Consider the following 17,933-nt stretch of genomic DNA (forward strand, 5'->3'; position numbering starts at 1 on the left):
TGACCCACGGTATTCATCGGCAGCAAGTGTGGCAGAGACTGCCATGCCAGACGGAGGCTTCCTGAGCCATACCAGGTGATGCTTTACACATCAAGATATAAATCATTATCTTTCATGACAAGTTGCCTGTGAAGTGACTAATAGAGGTAATTCTTGGGGATGTAAAACAGCAAACACCTTTTTTTTTTAAATAAATGATTTTTATGAAATTTTTAACATTTCATTGGAATATAAAAGACGTGAACCATGACAAACATTCTTGAACAAGATTCCATTAACAAACACTCTCACCTCCACTCCTCCCCCCCCCCCCCCACCCACCCAGGCTAGCACCGCTATAAGTAAACTACCCATTCCCCCTTAAACTCTAGCAGTGACCAATTCTTTGAAATACACTATGAGCGGTCACCATCTTCAATAAAACACCTCAATCGACCCTCTCAAGGTGTATTTGACCTTCGAGGTGCACAAACTCCATCAAATCAGCGAGCCATGCCGAAGCCTTTGGTGGTGCCGCCATAATCCAGCCAACGAAGCAAAGGTCAGGACATTTGCCCCTGCTCCCGTCCACAATTACGGCACATCAGAGACCCCAAAAATCGCCACCAGTGGGCAGGGCTCCAACCCCCATTCAGGATCGCTGAAATGGTGTCCAAAAATGACCCCCAAAACTCGACCAGCTTGGGACACTACCAGAACATGTGTGATGTGTGGGCCCCTTGAACAACATTCGCACCCATCTTCCATCCCTTCAAAAAAAAAAGCAGCTCATCCTCGCTTTAGTGAGGTGAGCTCGAAAAACTAACTTTAGCTGAATGGGGCTCAGCCTCACACAAGATGTTGTTGCATTCACCCTCAACACCTCACACCATACCCCTTCCTCTAGTATCAGTCCCAAATCCTCCATCCGTTTTGCCTTCATCCCCTCAACCAAACCCAATTCTTCCCCCAGTAGAAGCTGGTACAGCCCGGACATACTACCCTCCCATCAAACCTGCGCAGGATAAAAGGTGGGCGGCTGAACCACCAGAAAGGCCCAGTGTCGCTCTTGCAAACGCTCCCAAGCTCATCTCCCTAACAGACTCCGATTCAATCCCTATCCAGAGGGTTCCCCCCAGGTCCCCGTACCACCCCAATATTTTCTCCGCGTTAGCCGCCCAAGAGTAATGTAACAAATTTGGCAGTTCAAGGCCCCCTGCCTCTCCCACTGAAGCAACCCCCTTTAAATCATCGGGACCTTGCCCGCTCAGATAAATCTGGTAACAAGTCAGTCTACCGCTTGAAAAAATGATTTGGGCAGAAATATCGGGAGTCATTGGAACATAAATAGGGATCTAGGCAATATATTCATTCTAACTGACTGAACTCGACCTGCCAGCAAAAGCGGGAGGCTGTCCCACCTCTGCAGGTCTGCCTTGACCTTCACCACCAAGCTCGAATAATTCAGCTTCCATATCCGTCCCCACTCTCCCACCACCATTACCCCCAAATACAGGAAGCTGGTCCCTGCCAATTTAAACGGCAACCCCTCAGCCTAGTACTCCTTCCCGCAGCTCCTACCGCAAAATATTCACTTTTCCCTGTATTCTGTTTCTAAGACCATAAGACATAGGAGCAGAATTAGGCCACTCGGCCCATCGTGTCTGCTCCGCCATTCAATCAATGGCTGATATTTTTCTCATCTTCATTCTCCTGCCTTCTCTCCATAACCCCTGATCCCCTTATTAATCAAGAACCTATCTATCTCTGTCTTGAAGACACTCAGTGATTTGGCCGCCAAAGCCTTCTGCGATAAAGAGTTCCAAAGATTCACCACCCTCTGGCTGAAGAAATTCCTCCTCATCGCTGTTTTAAAGGATCGTCCCTTTAGTCTGAGATTGTGTCCTCTGCTTCTAGTTTTTCCTACAAAGTGTAAACATCTTCTCCACGTCCACTCTATCCAGACCTTGCAGTATCCTGTAAGATTCAATAAATTCCCCCTTCATCCTTCTAACGAGTACAGACCCAGAGTCCTCAACCGTTCCTCATACGACAAGCTCTTCATTGCAGGAATCATTCTTGTGAACCCCCTCTGGACCCTTTCAAAGGCCAGCACATCCTTCCTTAGATACAGGGCCCAAAACTGCTCACAATACTCCAAACGGGGTCTGACCAGAGCCTTATACAGCCTCAGAAGTAAATCTCTGCTCTTGTATTCTAGCCCACTCAACATGAACGCTAATATTACATTTGCCTTCTTTAACTGCCGACTGAACCTACACGTTAACCTTAAGAGAATCTTGACCAAGGATTCCCAAGTCCCTTTGTGCTTCTGATTTCCTAAGCATTTCCCCATTTAGAAAATAGTCTATGCCTCCATTTCTCCTTCCAAAGTGCATAACCTCACACTTTTCCACATTGTATTCCACATTTATAGCTAGAGAAAGCCCTTAAATGCTGCAAAATCTCCATGATGTTTCCAATAGATGTGCCCAGATTCCTCACGTTTAACAGCAAAGCTTCAGTATATAACAATACCGTGTTCCACCCCCCCCCCCCCCCCCAACTATCTCATTCCATTTCTTCAAAGCCCTCAAACGCCATAGCCAACGGCTCAATTGCCATTACAAACAGCAAAGGAGACAGTGGACATCCTTTCCTCGTGCCTTGATGTAACAAAAAAGCCTCAGAGATCATAATATTCGTACAAGCACTCGCAAGCAGTGCCCTCATACAGCAGCCACACCCAGGACATAAATCCCAGACCCAGCCCAATTTCGCCAATACTGTAAAGAGGTATTCCCACCTCCACCTGGTTGAATATCTTTTCTGCATCCAGAGATACAATAATCTCCGGTACCGGACCAGTCGCAGGGTTAAGTAAGCACCACATTAAGCAATCAGCGCATATTCGATGGGTGTGCTCCTCTCCGCGCTGCCTCTGGCCAGGTGTGCTCTTCTCCGCGTTGCTTTCGGCCAGGTGTGCTACTCTCCGCGCTATTCCTGGCCGAATGCGCTCCTCTCCGCGCTGTTCCAGGCTTGAAGCGACTCCAACTTCTCCCATCCTTTTAAATGCTCGGGTCCATTCCTCTCGGCGCTGTTTCAGGCTGGGTCCACTGCTCTCATGCTGTTTGTCTCGATTAAGCTCCTGGGTTAAAACGCCCGAAAAAATTCCTGGACAAAAAAAAAAAAAAATCGGGCAAAAAGGACCCAAATATCGGGCCATAGCAGGAGCTACCTTTAATGAGACCTCTCCCTCCTACATCACTCCGGAAGTCTCCAGCAACAACCTTTAACATATAGTTAACTACACAGAATGCCTAGGACCGAACAACTTTGTTTTATACTAATCAATCTTACATGGGAAGTCATGATAAAGTGTTGTTTGCAAGTCAAGTGAGGTTAGAGGGAAAAACCGAAAATGTTTTAAACAGATCCAGAAATAGTTTTTTTAAATTACATTTTCAGCTCCTATTATAAAGCTTTTCATTTTTGTCTATTTTATGCTGTTGATGGAAGACTTTCCTTCCAGAATAAAATTAGACCATCTCAAGAAACTGTGAGATGTCGATTTTATTTCTGGGACTGACATCAAACCCAATCTGCTGACAAGAAGGACCAGACAGAAAAAGAGTTGACTGATTTCAGTCTAGCTGTAAGTAAATGCAAGTCCAAAGCACACAATTACACATAATAAAATGGAAAACATAGAAAAGTCAGAGTTTGTGAAATTAAAATGTAAAACTAGAGAAGTTCAGGTTGCTCTCTGAATCATGGAAAGAGATCATGCAAATCATGCAACTACATGTCAGATCTGGCACCAAAGGTAGACCTCTATTCCTTTTATCTATACACCAGAATATTTATATACACTTTTGTTAAGCTCTCGAGTCATTTCTTGCAGAAACAGGTTTTCAATTTAAATTGAAGTTAGGAGAGAAGATATTGGTTGCCAATCTAATATATTTCTGGTCAGTGATTCGGGAATTAAGAAAAAGAGGGTTGTTTACCCCTGCAAATATTATTCAGGTTCTCCTCCTCTCTCCATATTTTTAACTGAAGAAAATCAAGACACCTACCTTGATTGGAGCCGTTGAGAAATGAACCTTTCTGCATAAATTCTGTTCTTCATCAGAAAGTCCAGATATTTCCTCATAATCGTCATCAAGGGTATAGTTAATCTCTTCAACCAAGTATTCATCATCACACTTGCTTTCATTTTCATCTTGAAAAGGTTCCTCAATATCTTTATCATCTACAAATGCAGCATTCTCTATCCCACAAACCGCTGAGCCCAAAAACATTCCACTAACTCCATCTTCCTCTTCAATGTTCTCAACATCCTCATATTCCTCCTCTTCTACACTGTCATCGGATTTGTTCATCATTTCTTCAAATGTCTGATCATCGTCTTCTTTGCTGTTGAATGTTTCATGAGTCTGCCCTGTCTCACGGCTAATGCTCCGAGATTTCTCTTGCCTCTCAACAAAAACATCATCCAATTCATTTTCACTCTCTGAAGATTCATTCTGAACTTCCACCAACTCTGCCCGAACTACTCCTAGTTTGTTTGCACCTTCATCTGGAACATGGCTGTCTAGTTCACTGTTGGAGGCACTGCTGCTTACAGGAACCGTCTTGTGACAAGGTGGTTCAGAGAAACCAAGAGAACTTTTTTGACATTTATCTGCTTCTAAGAGGTGACTTCCAGGTGAGCTGAAATTGTTGCTACAGATCTGTATTTCTGACTCTTTCTGATCTTCACCTTGTGGTGTATTTTCTGAAATCGAAGATGGATTCTCATAATCTCCTGCAGGGGACGTACTCTTACTAATAAATGCAGTACTGGGCGGCATTTGGTGCTCTCCAGAAATCCGATACTCAGTTGCAGGGGTCTTTGTTGTGTTGTCTTTGTTTGTTTCATCACTGTCACTATCCGCTAGAAAGCTTTCTAATCGTCTTGAAATTGGGCCAGCATTTAGAGACGAGCGAGGTTGGTGTTTTAAATCGCCGGCGGCTTTCAGATTACTCCGATCTCTCAAATCGCTGTTAGACAGAGCAGAGGTACTGGAGTCGCTCTTAACTTTTCTTGCTCCACTTTCTGAAGACGATGAGCCGCTTCTTCGACTCTCGGATGAAACACTACTTACTGAAACTTTGATTTCGTTTTTATGAAGGGCTTTATCCGACACCTTTTCGTCAATTTGACGCTCAAAAAGTTTTCTCGTTTCTGAGAATTTTTCAGCCATGCTCGTTTTGTCCAAATCCACATCTTCACTATTCGTTTTATCTGCACTGGGTGTTTTTTGATATGACTTATGAGCATTATCATCGGCAACTCCACTCGATTGCTTTGGTGGACAAACCGGATTCAAATCAGACTTGTTAGTTTCATTAATTTCATCTGGTGTGCTTCCCATTTGTAGCAACATATTTTTTATTTTATGCACACGATTGCCGAAATGCCTTCCTCTCATCTCTTCCCTGTGTCCAGTTTCTCGGTTCGTTTTTTGGGCACCCATTTTAGAACTGTTTTCCTGCTTGCTTCCATCAAAAGTACACCTCAAAGCCTGAAAATCCGCCTTGTATGCATTCCGGTGGGGCGAAGCGCTCCGGAACGTCCTCTCACCTTTACCTTCGGCTTTCATCATGTTAGATCAAATGTTCTTGGGCGACGGCGAGATGATGGAAATTGTTGGCCAAGTTTGTCTGCCCGTCCCCCCGGAGGTTACCATTCGCCCCGCAGACACACACAAACGCCACGGCGGTTTAAGAGACGATTTGGGCACGAGAAGCCGCTCCGACGGCTGAAGCCTCGGCGGTTACTTCAGGGGCTCGAAGCTGCTCCATCTGCAGAAAGGGAAAATTTGGCAAGGATTAGCGACTGAAGACTGGGAAAGTTTAGGACAGGGCGGCCCGATTCCGTGTCGACATTCCTAAAGCTGAACGGCGCCCTGTCCAGACAGGAGACAGCGCCTCCCCTCTCCCGCCCAGCCCAGCAATGCGGCCAGTCACACCCCCCACCCCGGTGTCGGGATCGGGCTTGTACACAAACTTTACTTCGCCCAGAAGCCCAACTCCCGTCACCGCTTCAGAAAATAAGCACAAAAGTCTCTTCCAGCAACTTTTAAGAGGCAAAAAAAAAACTATAACTCTCCCCCCCCCCCCAAACTCCACAGCGCATCCAACAAGTCTCCGTACCGTGAGTTCGTCTGCACTTTCCAGCCGAGGCCATTCCGGCACGGACTCTCTAACTCCGGACCACCGCCATTACCGCTTCCTCCTCCCCGCTCTCGCGCAGAGCCCGGCCCCCGCGCGCCTGCCTCGGCCACGCGCCTGCGCCACAGAGCTCGGCAGCTCACAGGGGTCCCTCCCCTCGGCAGCTCACAGGGGTCCCTCCCCTCGGCAGCTCACAGGGGTCCCTCCCCTCGGCAACTCACAGGGGTCCCTCCCCTCGGCAACTCACAGGGGGGCTCTCTCTCCCCCCCCCCCCCCCCCGAAACTCACAGGGGTGCTCTTTCTCTCCCGCCCCCCCCCCGCCACTCACAGGGGGGGCTCTCTCTCTCCCCCCCCCCCCGAAACTCACAGGGGGGCGCTCTCTTCCCCCCCCCCCGCCACTCACAGGGGGGCGCTCTCTTCCCCCCCCCGCCACTCACAGGGGGGCTCTCTCTCTCCCCCCCCCCCCACAGGGGGGCTCTCTCTCTTCCCCCCCCCCCCAGGGGGGCTCTCTCTCTCCCCCCCCCCCCCCAGGGGGGCTCTCTCTCTCCCCTCCCCCGCCACTCACAGGGGGGCTCTCTCTCCCCCCCCCCCCCGCCACTCACAGGGGGGCTCTCTCTCTCCCCCCCCCCCCGCCACTCACAGGGGGGCTCTCTTCCCCCCCCCCCGCCACTCACAGGGGGCTCTCTCCCCCCCCCCCCCCGCCACTCACAGGGGGGCTCTCTCCCCCCCCCCCCCGCCACTCACAGGGGGGCTCTCTCCCCCCCCCCCCGCCACTCACAGGGGGGCTCTCTCCCCCCCCCCCCGCCACTCACAGGGGGGCTCTCTCCCCCCCCCCCCCCCCGCCCCCGCCACTCACAGGGGGGCTCTCTCTCCCCCCCCCCCCCCCCCCGCCACTCACAGGGGGGCTCTCTCTCCCCCCCCCCCCCCCCCCCCGCCCCCGCCACTCACAGGGGGGCTCTCTCTCCCCCCCCCCCCCCCCCCGCCACTCACAGGGGGGCTCTCTCTCCCCCCCCCCCCCCCCCCGCCACTCACAGGGGGGCTCTCTCTCCCCCCCCCCCCCCCCCGCCACTCACAGGGGGGCTCTCTCTCCCCCCCCCCCCCCCGCCACTCACAGGGGGGCTCTCTCTCCCCCCCCCCCCCCCCGCCACTCACAGGGGGGCTCTCTCTCTCTTTCCCCCCCCCCCCCCGCCACTCACAGGGGGGCTCTCTCTCTCTTCCCCCCCCCCGCCACTCACAGGGGGGCTCTCTCTCTCCCCCCCCCCGAAACTCACAGGGGGGCGCTCTCTCTCTCTCCCCCCCCCCCCCCCCCACAACTCACAGGAGGTCTCTCTCTCTCTCCCCCCCCCCCCGAAACTCACAGGGGGGCGCTCTCTCCCCCCCCCCCCCAACTCACAGGAGGTCTCTCTCTCCCCCCCCCCCCCCCCGAAACTCATAGGGGGGGCTCTCTCTTCTCCCCCCCCCCGAAACTCACTGGGCCCTCCTCCCGGAGCTCCGCGTCCGGGACTTGGAACTCACATTAGCTTCGCAATTTCCCAAGATTAACGAGAAATAACAAACCATTGAAACACCCACCCACGAATTTATGAAGACGGATCTGTACTGATTCGCCGCCTTCACTTTTCGTGCTGTCTGGCTGTTCTTGAATAAGTTTTTTTTTGCCAACAGTTCCTGAAAGGGCTGCATCCCCTCCCCACCCAATCAAGTATATAGATTTTTTCCCCGAAAATTTAGATTCAAAGTAATTTTACTTTCCTCAGTTAGTCAGGTTCGGTATGAATTTATCATGTTTTTTGTTTTGCAACCAAGCTAAAACTGACTTATAAATTTGCGAGGCATATTTGTTTTTCTAAATTTGTTTGCAACATGTCGGTCCATTCCTTGTAATGTGCTCGGTCGGAGCCAGAGACGTAACCTGTTAAAAGCACCAATGGAATTGTACAGGTTTTCCACAGTGTAGCAGGGAGGAGCAGACACACTAAAATACTCCCAAGGGTTTAGTGTAGACTAAATATTACCCTGAGAGAATCCCACTGTCAAAATTCCTCTTAAAAAGTATTCAAATAGGAGGAAATTAGATGAACAAAATGTTTTCGCTTTCTTTTGTCAGTCTTGGGCATTTTTAAAGGCGTCTGCTTAAAGGAGGAAGGATGACAACTATCGCAGTTTTATTCTTTAAAGTGTTATTACGCGTGAACGGACGGGGGGCGGGGGGGCTAAACTTGCGCATAGTCCAAAAAAAACATGATTATAGTTACATCTTTTGGGCCTGTCATGTTAATTGCTGCAATGTACTGTATGGGCATTTGGCACTATGGGTGGCAAATGAATGCACTAGCGTGTTGTTTAATGCCGCATTTCTCTGGTAACGATGCCCTTGGATATACAGCGCTTCCTCTTGTGGTTAACCATACCACAGGATAGATTTAATCTGCAAAGTGACTACTTGCATAGATGTATTGATAACATTTGAATAGTTCAAATAACTATTTGCTTACCGTAAACGCTGACGTGCAGACTGAAATAACTGGTTAAGTGCTGAAATAACTGGTTTAGGTTGATATTATAATAATCTTAGCAGGTTTTGCCATTAGAATAACGAGGTAAGTCATGCGTGAAGTTTGTGCCGATAGCTTAAAATTTCCGTGAGATTTGGATGAGACGGATCTAATTCGATAGATCTGCCATTGGGTTTTCTATGGCACCTCCCTTGTGTGTATTGACCTAATTGTAAAAGCTACGATATATTTAAAGGCAGAACATATTGGAAACGCTCAGCGGGTCAGGGAGTAACTTTGGAGAGAAAAGGCACTTCGGGTATGATATGCATCTGAGGCAGTCTGGCCCTCTTGCCTGTTAAATAAATAGTCTTTTTGATGTACACAAAATCAGCTATCAATGCATGGCAATGGCCGTAAATGTGAAGAATAGTCAAAATATAATTGCAAATGATCCTAACTGGGTCACTACTAATTTCACAAAAATAAACCCGTCATCCCAGTTTTTGTTTTATGTGTCTTGTTCATTGGAGAGAGAACTATAAATAGACAGATTTGGCTTTAATTATAATTGCCCTGGGATCAGAGGAAGCTGAGTGCTAAAACAGCCTGGCATGACAAACCCCAATAAGTGTCTTAATTTCTGTATACTATTCCTAATCTTAAAATGCAAAGTTATGTGGTAATACTTAAGATATCTAAAGAGATTATTAATAGGATACAAGTACACTGCCACATTGGTGTCACTGCTAAGAGCTTTAAATTCACAGAAGTAGACAATATCCAAGTTTGTGATATCTATCTTGGGCTTGACAGCATAGAGTTTAGTGACAATGTACTGACAGGCTGGTGCATTTTTCAAAACATTAGCAGAGTTTTTTTTATAATATTACCAGAAAGCCCACATTCCCATTTCTCAGCTGGAAGTGGATCTCCGGTTGCAAGTTCGTGATTCCAGCCAGATAATATAAATCAGGCAGTGCTGACTGAAAATCAATCCCAGAGTAAGCAGTCTGAGACTAGGCATACTGCATGGGCACAGCCTTTGCCATAACAACAATAGAGCCGAATGTTGAAGTGGAAATCAACTGACATGAGAATGAAATGTTTGAACCTGACATTCTGAGTAGAAAATATGGGCTTTTCACCAGTGCTATGCAGGTCTGCTACGCGTATGATTGTAATTCCTATGTACTCCACCTTTGTTTCACATCCCTTGGCACCCTGCCTAATAATAACCTTTGCTGTCAGTCTTAAATTTAAATTTACCCAGCAACCACAGCCTTTTGGGGGAAGAGAATTCCAGATTTCCACTCCCCTTGTGTGAGAAAGCATGGCCTGATTTCACTCCTCAATGCTCATGCTCCAATTTTACAATTATGTCCTTCTGGATTTTCCCCACTCCAGAGTAATGTTTTTTGTATTTATCCTATTGAATCCCTTAACCATTTTAAATTCCTCTATTTGGTCACTCTTCTGAACGGATGCTAGACTGAGAGATTCGCAGAGATGCAACACCGGAAGAAATTTAAGCAAATCATACATAGATAAGTAATTGAAAGACAGACACAGATGAGAAAAAGTAACAGAGACAGGGAAGACTATATGTAACTCAAGAATAGAAACATAGGGCACAATTCTCGGAAAGATATTTAAGTATGGTAGCGAGCGGGAACTGCCACGAGCTTCCAGGTGCTCGGCCCAGCAAGAGTGGCAACACTATTCAGTGTTAATTGGTTCACTTAACAAGGCCCTACGGGCTACTTGTTGCAAATGATGGCTCACCAACCGATTCGCTGGGACCACACTCCGCTAAAAAGGTCGAGCAGGGACGGCACGTGGCACAGTGGTTAGTACTGCTGCCTATGGCGCTGAGGACCCGGGTTCAAATCCCGGCTCTGGGTTGTAGCCACCTGAGTTGGCCACTTCCCGACTTAAAATGGAGAACCGCAAAGGCTGAAGGGAAATTCAGCCAACACAGGCAAAGACTAGCAAATACAGAAATCTTGAGTATTGGAACCTGTAAGGAACCAGACAGCACTAAAACCAGCAGCCATCTGCATAGTAATGAGTGACTCCAGGGCACAATGGCAACAGTTAAGGTGAATAAAGCCAAGCCAGACTCCTCGGCGCCAGCAGGAGCCAAGACAAAGGAAGGCCAATGGACACTTAGGGACTGCCCAATGATCAGGGAACAACTCCAGTATTGGAGAAATCGATCCAAGTGATCGGAATGCAGTCCAATCACTTGGAACCAGATACGGGGTCTGCCCCGAAGGGTGGGAAATCCCTGGGGACTATAAAGTAAAGCCCCCAAGTTCAAATTGTTCTTCTTTGGCAGGGTCACTCAGCAACTTGAACCAACCCTTGACAGTGACCTGCCTCGCTACCTCCAACCATGTAAGTCTCAAGTCAGCGCTCGCTACGAGATAGGCTCTCCTAGCTACCAGTCCATACCAGCTTTTGAATCCTGCAGACTCAGGACCTGAACGAAAGGCCATTTGTTTCCCTGACCTGGTGGGCCAGTCCGAAGCTAAGTATAGGCCTTTTAGTGATAGGAATAGCCGAGAAAGTAGAGTTTATGCATGAGCAGTGATTTACTGTGTAAAATAAATGTGCTTTGATTTGAATCTTACTAATTGGCGTGTTGAGTTATTGATCATTACTTGAACTTGAACCTCGTGGCGGTATCATAAAGATACCTGGCGACTCTAGAGCAAAGGTTAAACAAACAGAGCAAATTACGATTTAAGAGCCAACCAAAGGTGAGCTACAGGGTCACTGACCGTGTGGAGTTTGCACATTCTCCCTGTATGTGTGGGTTTCACCCCCACAAGATGAAGATGTGCAGGTTAGCTGGATTGGCCATGCTAAATTGCCCTTTAATTGGAAAAAAAATAATTGGGTACTCTAGATTTATTTTTAAAATGTCGAGCAGCACTTCAGCTGCACTTGCACAGCCACCCCAGACAGCTCACAACCATGGCAAGAAAACCGGCCCCAAGATTCAGGGATGCAGACCTGGGGAGGCTCCATGATGTGGTGGATATCCTAATCCCCCGAGGGTCCTGGAGGTGAGCCACTGAACAGCCAGTGCTACCTGGGATGAGATGGCGGCGGCCGTGAGCTCAACGGGTGTGGCCAGGAGGACTGGCCTCCAGTGTCATAAGAAGGCAGCACGGGTGAGTTGACACCAATGCCCCCTCCCACCTCTACCCCCCCCCCACCCCACCCCACCGACACCTTTCCACCCCCATGTGAGCATCCAGCCTTCCCAACCCACCATGAGGTCACCAACACTCTCTTCACCATCCCCCCCTCTCTTCACACACACCCACCCACCACTGTGAACCACGTGTGTGGCTAACAATGCCGCTTCTGTGTCTCTGCAGAAGGAGCTCTCTCACAATCGCCGGGAGACGGCCCAGACTGGCAGAGGGGTGCTGGACATACAAATCCTCAGCGCCTTCAAGGAATGGGCCCTGGAGGTGACAGGGTGGTCAAGGACAGAGCGGTCACTAATGCGGAGGTTGGCGGACACAACAGAGATGAGTATCTACCTGGCCCCATCTGGAGGACCTGTCAAACGGGAGTTGTTATTGCCATACTGACTGACCCATCCCTCCCACTGGCCACATGTCCATTCTCCCGCAGGTCCTCCATCCCGGGTGGCACCCTCTGCTGCCTCTCAGGGGAACACCTTGGAGGAGAGCTCTGAGGAAGACATGATCGAGGCATCACAGCTGCCATCCCCACCCTCCACCAGTGCAGATACACGCACCTCGGTGAGAAAAGTTAGTGGTCAGGCTTCTGGGGCACAATCTGGTGAGCTCCACACAGCTGATGTACATCAGGTGGAGGCAGGAACCATCAAGCGCGACACCACTCGGAGGTCTGCTGGATCCCAGGTCCCAGCCTAATGCTGAGCCTCTGGTACAGGTTTACCTGCAGCTGATGGAGATGTTAGAGTGCAGCCGGGACATTCAGAGGGAGATGTCAGCGACACTCCAGCAGGTCCATAGCTGCTTGGAGGAGTCCCAGAGGTTATGGGCGCAGGAAATGTTGCCAGCAATGCGTGGCACCGAGGTCAACTCTGCTAGGGTGGCGACCCTAGTGGAGAACCTGGTGCATGCCTACAGCACCATTAGTGGAGGTATCCAAGGCGTGGCGCAGTCGGTGACGGCCAAGGTTCTCGGCAGAATGCCTGACTCGCTGGGGAACGTGACCCAGTTCCAGACTGATCTCAATGAGCTGTTGCGGGACATGTCCCAGTCTCAGATGGGAATGACCGAGGCGCTGCGGAGCTTGTCCAAGTCACAGGTGGGCATTGCCGAGTCACTGCAGAGCATGTCCCTGTCACTGAGGAGCATCACCAAAGGCAAGGACAACTTGATGCAGACTTCGGGGGACCACCAGGACTGATAGAAGCAGATGGCGCAGGGGCAGCCAGGGCTTGAACCAGATACCCCTCCAATCCAAGGCGCACCCCAGGGCCTTTGGGCACCGAGCGGGAGGAGAGGGCGCTGGGTGCCAACTTGGACCCGTCCCATGGAGTGGTCCCAGAGTCCCCCGAGGACGCCCGCCGGGAGCATTGAATGCCATGAGACGTGGTAAGCAGCTGGCTGCCACCACCTCAGATGTGCATCCTGGGGACTCAACTAGACCTAGCGGTAGAGCTAGGAAAGTTAAGCACATCGAGGATCACTGAGGGTACTGGGGGGAAGGGGGAGAGGGTGGATAGTTAGGGAGTGGGGAGAGTGGAGAATTGTTGGACACCTGTGACACATTAAAAACCCTTAACCATAACCAGCATGACGCCTCTTTCACTTTCGTCCCAGTTCTCCCAGTGAGCCAGAGAAGACATGAGTGAGGCACAGCAAAAAGTGAGTTTGGGAATTTGAAGCTAGGTGGGAATTCAAACGTGAGTGGGGAGGAGGTGCTTTTTGATCCCTGGTAAGTGACTGGTAAGTAGTTTTTCTTTTCATTTGTCCATTTATTTATTTCTTTATTGGCATTGTAGTTGTACAAGTTAACCTAAGGCAGTGCAGGTGTCCCCTGCGGTCATGTCCCTGCAAAACAGATAACGATTTGGATACTGTTGGGGGAGCTCACCAGGGGAAGGCAGCAGCAGCCAGGGTCATGGCACCACGGCTGGCTCTGCTGCGCAGGAGAGCAGGAATAAGAATGGCAGGGCTACAGTGATAGGGACACAATCGTAAGGGGAGTAGACAGGCGGTTCTACGGGCGCAATCAAGACTCGAGGATGGTATGTTGCTTCCCTGGTGCAAGGGTCAAGGATGTCTCGGAATGGCTGCAGGACATTCTGGGGGGGGGGGGGTGAACAGCCAGCTATCGTGGTGCGCATAGGAACCAATGATATAGGTAAAAAAACGGGATGATGTCCGACAAGCTGAATTCAGGGAGTTAAGAGTTAAACTAAAAAGTAGGACCTCAAAAGTAGTAATCTCAGGATTGCTACCAGTGCCACGAGCCAGTCAGTGTAGGAATGTCAGAATATCTGGGATGAATACATGGCTCGAGAGATGGTGCAAGAGCGAGGTGTTCAAATACCTGGGGCATTGGAACCGGTTCTGGAAGACAGTCTGCACCTGGGCAGGACTGGGGGGGGGGTGTTTGCTAGTGCTGTTGGGGAGGGTTTAATCTAATGTGGCAGGGGGATGGGAATTGATGCAGGAAGTCAGAGGGAAGTAAAACAGGGTCAGAAACAAAAAGTAGTAAGGGGGAAAGTGTAAGGCAGAGAAGCCATAGTCAAAAATCAAAAAGGGCCACAGTAAAAGGTACAGTGACTGAGGAGAGTGTGAAAGGGGAGGTAGTCAATGCAGGATTGAGGGTGTTGTACCTAAATGCGCACAGGATACGGAACAAGGTAAATGAGCTTGTTGCGCACATTGAAATTGGCCGGTATGATGTTGTGGGCATCACAGAGACATGGCTGCAAGGGGATCAGGGCTGGGATCTAAATATCCAAGGATATATGTCCTCTTGAAAGGACAGGCAGATGGGCAAAGGGGGCGGGGTTTCATTGTTAGTAAGCAATGAAGTTAAATCGATAGCAAGGAGCGATATAGGATCAGAAGGTATAGAATCACTGTGGGTAGAGTTGGGGATTTGCAAAGGTAAAAAGACCCTGATGGGAGTTACGTACAGGCCCACTAGCAGTCGTCAGGATGTGGGGCAGAAAATGAATCAGGAGATCGAAAAGGCATGTAAAAAGGCAATATTACAATAATCATGGGGGACTTCAATATGCAGGTGGACTGGGAAAATCAGGTTGGTAGTGGATCCCAAGAAAAAGGATTTGTGGAATGTCTAAGATGGTTTTTTGGAGCAACTTGTGACAGAGCCTACTAGGGAACAGGCAGTTCTGGATTTGGTGATGTGTAATGAGGCAGACTTGATGAGGGAACTTAAGGTGAAGGAACCCTTAGGGAGCAGTGACCACAATATGATCGAACTTACACTGCAGTTTGAGAGGGAAAAGCTGCAATCAGATGTAACGGTATTACAATTAAATAAGGGTAACTACAAAGACATGAGGGAGGATCTGGCCAGAGTTGATTGGACAAGGGGCCGAGCAGGGAAGTCAGTGGAACAGCAATGGCAGGCGTCTTTGAGGGTCATTCGGGTGGCACAACAGAAATTCATCCCATGGAGGGGGAAACATGCTAAGGGGAGGACGAGGCATCCGTGGCTGACGAGGGATGTCAAGGACAGCATAAAAGCTAAAGAAAAAGCTTACAAAGTGGCGAGAATTAATGAGAAGCCAGAGGATTGGGAAGCCTTTCAAAGCGAATAGAGGACAACTAAAAAAGCAATAAGGGGGGAGAAGGTGAAGTATGAGTGCTAGTAATATAAAGAAAGATAGGAAGAGTTTTTTTCAATATATAAAAGGTAAGACAGAGGCAAAAATAGACATTGGACCACTGGAAAATGTGTCTGGAGAAGTAATAATAGGAAACAAAGAAATGGCAGAAGAACTGAATAGTTACTTTGCATCAGTCTTCACGGTGGAAGACATCAGTGGGATGCCAGAACTCCAGGAGAACCAGGGGACAGAGGTGAATACAGTGATCATTACTAAGGAGAAAGTTCTGGGGAAACTGAAAGGTCTGAAGCTGGATAAGTCACCTGGACCGGATGGACTACACCGCAGAGTCCTAAAAGAGATAGCTGAGAAAATTGTGGAGGCATTGGTGATGATCTTTCAGGAATCACTGGAGGCAGGAGGGTCCCAGAGGACTGGAAAGTGGCTAATGTAACGCCACTGTTTAAGAAGGGAGGGAGGCAGAAGTCGGGAAATTATAGGCCGATTAGCCTGGCTTTGGTCATTGGTACGATTTTAGAGTCTGTTATTAAAGATGAGATCGCGAAGTACTTGGAAGTGCATGGTAAAATAGGACTGAGTCAGCACGGCTTTGTCAAAGGGAGGTCGTGCCTGACAAATCTGTTAGAGTTCTTTGAGGAGGTAACAAGGAAGTTAGACAAAGGAGAACCAGTGGACGGGATTTATTTCGATTTCCAGAAGGCCTTTGACAAGGTGCCGCATAGGAGATTGTTAAATAAGTTAAAAACCCATGGTGTTAAGGGTAAGATCCTGGCATAGATAGAGATTGGCTGGCTGGTAGAAGGCAGAGAGTGGGGATAAAGGGGTCTTTTTCATGTTGGCAGCCAGTGACTAGTGGTGTGCCTCAGGGGTCAGTGCTGGGACCACAACCTATCACAATATACATTAATGATCTGGAAGAAGGAACTGAAGGCACTGTTGCTAAGTTTGCAGATGATGCAAAGATCTGTAGAGGGACAGGTAGTATTGAGGAAGCAGGGGGCTGCAGAAGGATTTGGACAAGCTGGGAGAGTGGGCAAGGAAGTGGCAAGTGAAATGCAATGTGGAAAAGTGTGAGGTTATGCACTTTGGAAGGAGGAATTTAGGCATAGACTATTTTCTAAATTGGGAAATGTTTAGGAAATCAGAAGCACAAAGGGACTTGGTAGTCCCTGTTCACGATTGCCTTAAGATTAACGTGCAGGTTCAGTCGGCAGTTAAGAAGGCAAATGCAATGTTAGCATTCATGTCAAGAGGTGTAGAATACAAAACAGGGAGGTACTTCTGAGATTGTATAAGGCTCTGGTCAGACCCCACTTGGAGTATTGAGAGCAGTCTTGGGCCCCGTGTCTAAGGAAGGGTGTGTTGGCCTTGGAAAGGGGCCAGAGGAGGTTCACAAGAATGATCTCTGGAATGAAGAACTTGTCGTATGAGGAACGGTTGAGGACTCTGGATCTGTACTCGTTGGAGTTTGGAAGGATGAGGGGTGATCTTATTGAAACTTACAGGATACTGCGAGGCCTGGATAGAGTGGACGTGGATAAAATGTTTCCACTTGTAGGAGAAACTAGAAGCAGAAGACACAATCTTAGACTAAAGGGGCAATCCTTTAAAACAGAGGTGAGGAGGAATTTCTTCAGCTGGAGGGTGGTGAATCTGTGCAACTCTTTGCCGCAGAAGGCTATGGAGGCCAAATCACTGAGTGTCGTTAAGATAGAGATAGATAGGTTCTTGATTAATACGGGGATCAGGGATTATGGGGAGAAGGGGGAGAATGGAGATGAGAAAATATCAGCCATGATTGAATGGCGGAGCAGACTCAATGGGCCGAGTGGGCCAATTCTGTTCCGATGTCTTATGGTTTTATACAAAATGCAGGACATTAGGTATCCTGGTGGCATAAGCTATACAACTTATAGCCTCCCTCTGTACCAGCTGTTAAATATTTTGAGTTCCGGGATTGCTTGTAATTTGAGATGATTGCTACTGTTATAAATGGGTCCTGTCAGGCTCAAAACCTTTGATATTGAGGATGCTATGCTGCAACAGGATGATCTGTCTTACGGTCCTGTAAAATAAAAATTATATGGTTAGTTTTCTCCATTTCCATCCATCTTCTTTTGATTATTTTTGAGGTGGCATTATTGATAGTTGGAAAGAAGTTCATGGTTTTGACCACACGACTTTGCAGATTAAAAAGAGGAGGTGTGAAGTAGGAGGTTGAAAAGAACTAATCAGGGATAAAATGGTGATAACAAAATCTAGAATATTTTGAATTACGTCATGGTGAAATGTTGTAATACCAACTAATGAAAAGATACTTGTTAACGTTATTGTTCTCTGTGATTCATGCATGCATAAGGGCTCATTGTAATGGTTATTAAGTTACCTCTGGG

At 48.5% G+C, this 17,933-nt stretch overlaps 1 protein-coding gene across 2 annotated transcripts in view; it reads right to left on the minus strand.

Annotated features, from left to right (window-relative positions):
- LOC140391485 (neurabin-1-like) overlaps positions 1–6,334 on the minus strand; it is a 179,037-nt gene extending 172,703 nt beyond the window's left edge. For both annotated transcript variants that reach the window (XM_072476014.1, XM_072476006.1), the window contains exons 1-2: positions 6,181–6,334; positions 4,059–5,829 (exon numbers count right to left, since the gene is read on the minus strand). In XM_072476014.1, the coding sequence (XP_072332115.1) occupies positions 4,059–5,630 (1,572 nt within the window). In that variant the 5' untranslated portion in view covers positions 5,631–5,829; positions 6,181–6,334. The remainder of the gene's footprint in view (positions 1–4,058; positions 5,830–6,180) is intronic.
- Between the last annotated feature and the right edge of the window lie 11,599 nt (positions 6,335–17,933).

Source organism: Scyliorhinus torazame, chromosome 2 (assembly GCF_047496885.1).
Source record: "Scyliorhinus torazame isolate Kashiwa2021f chromosome 2, sScyTor2.1, whole genome shotgun sequence".
NCBI lineage: Eukaryota > Metazoa > Chordata > Chondrichthyes > Carcharhiniformes > Scyliorhinidae > Scyliorhinus > Scyliorhinus torazame.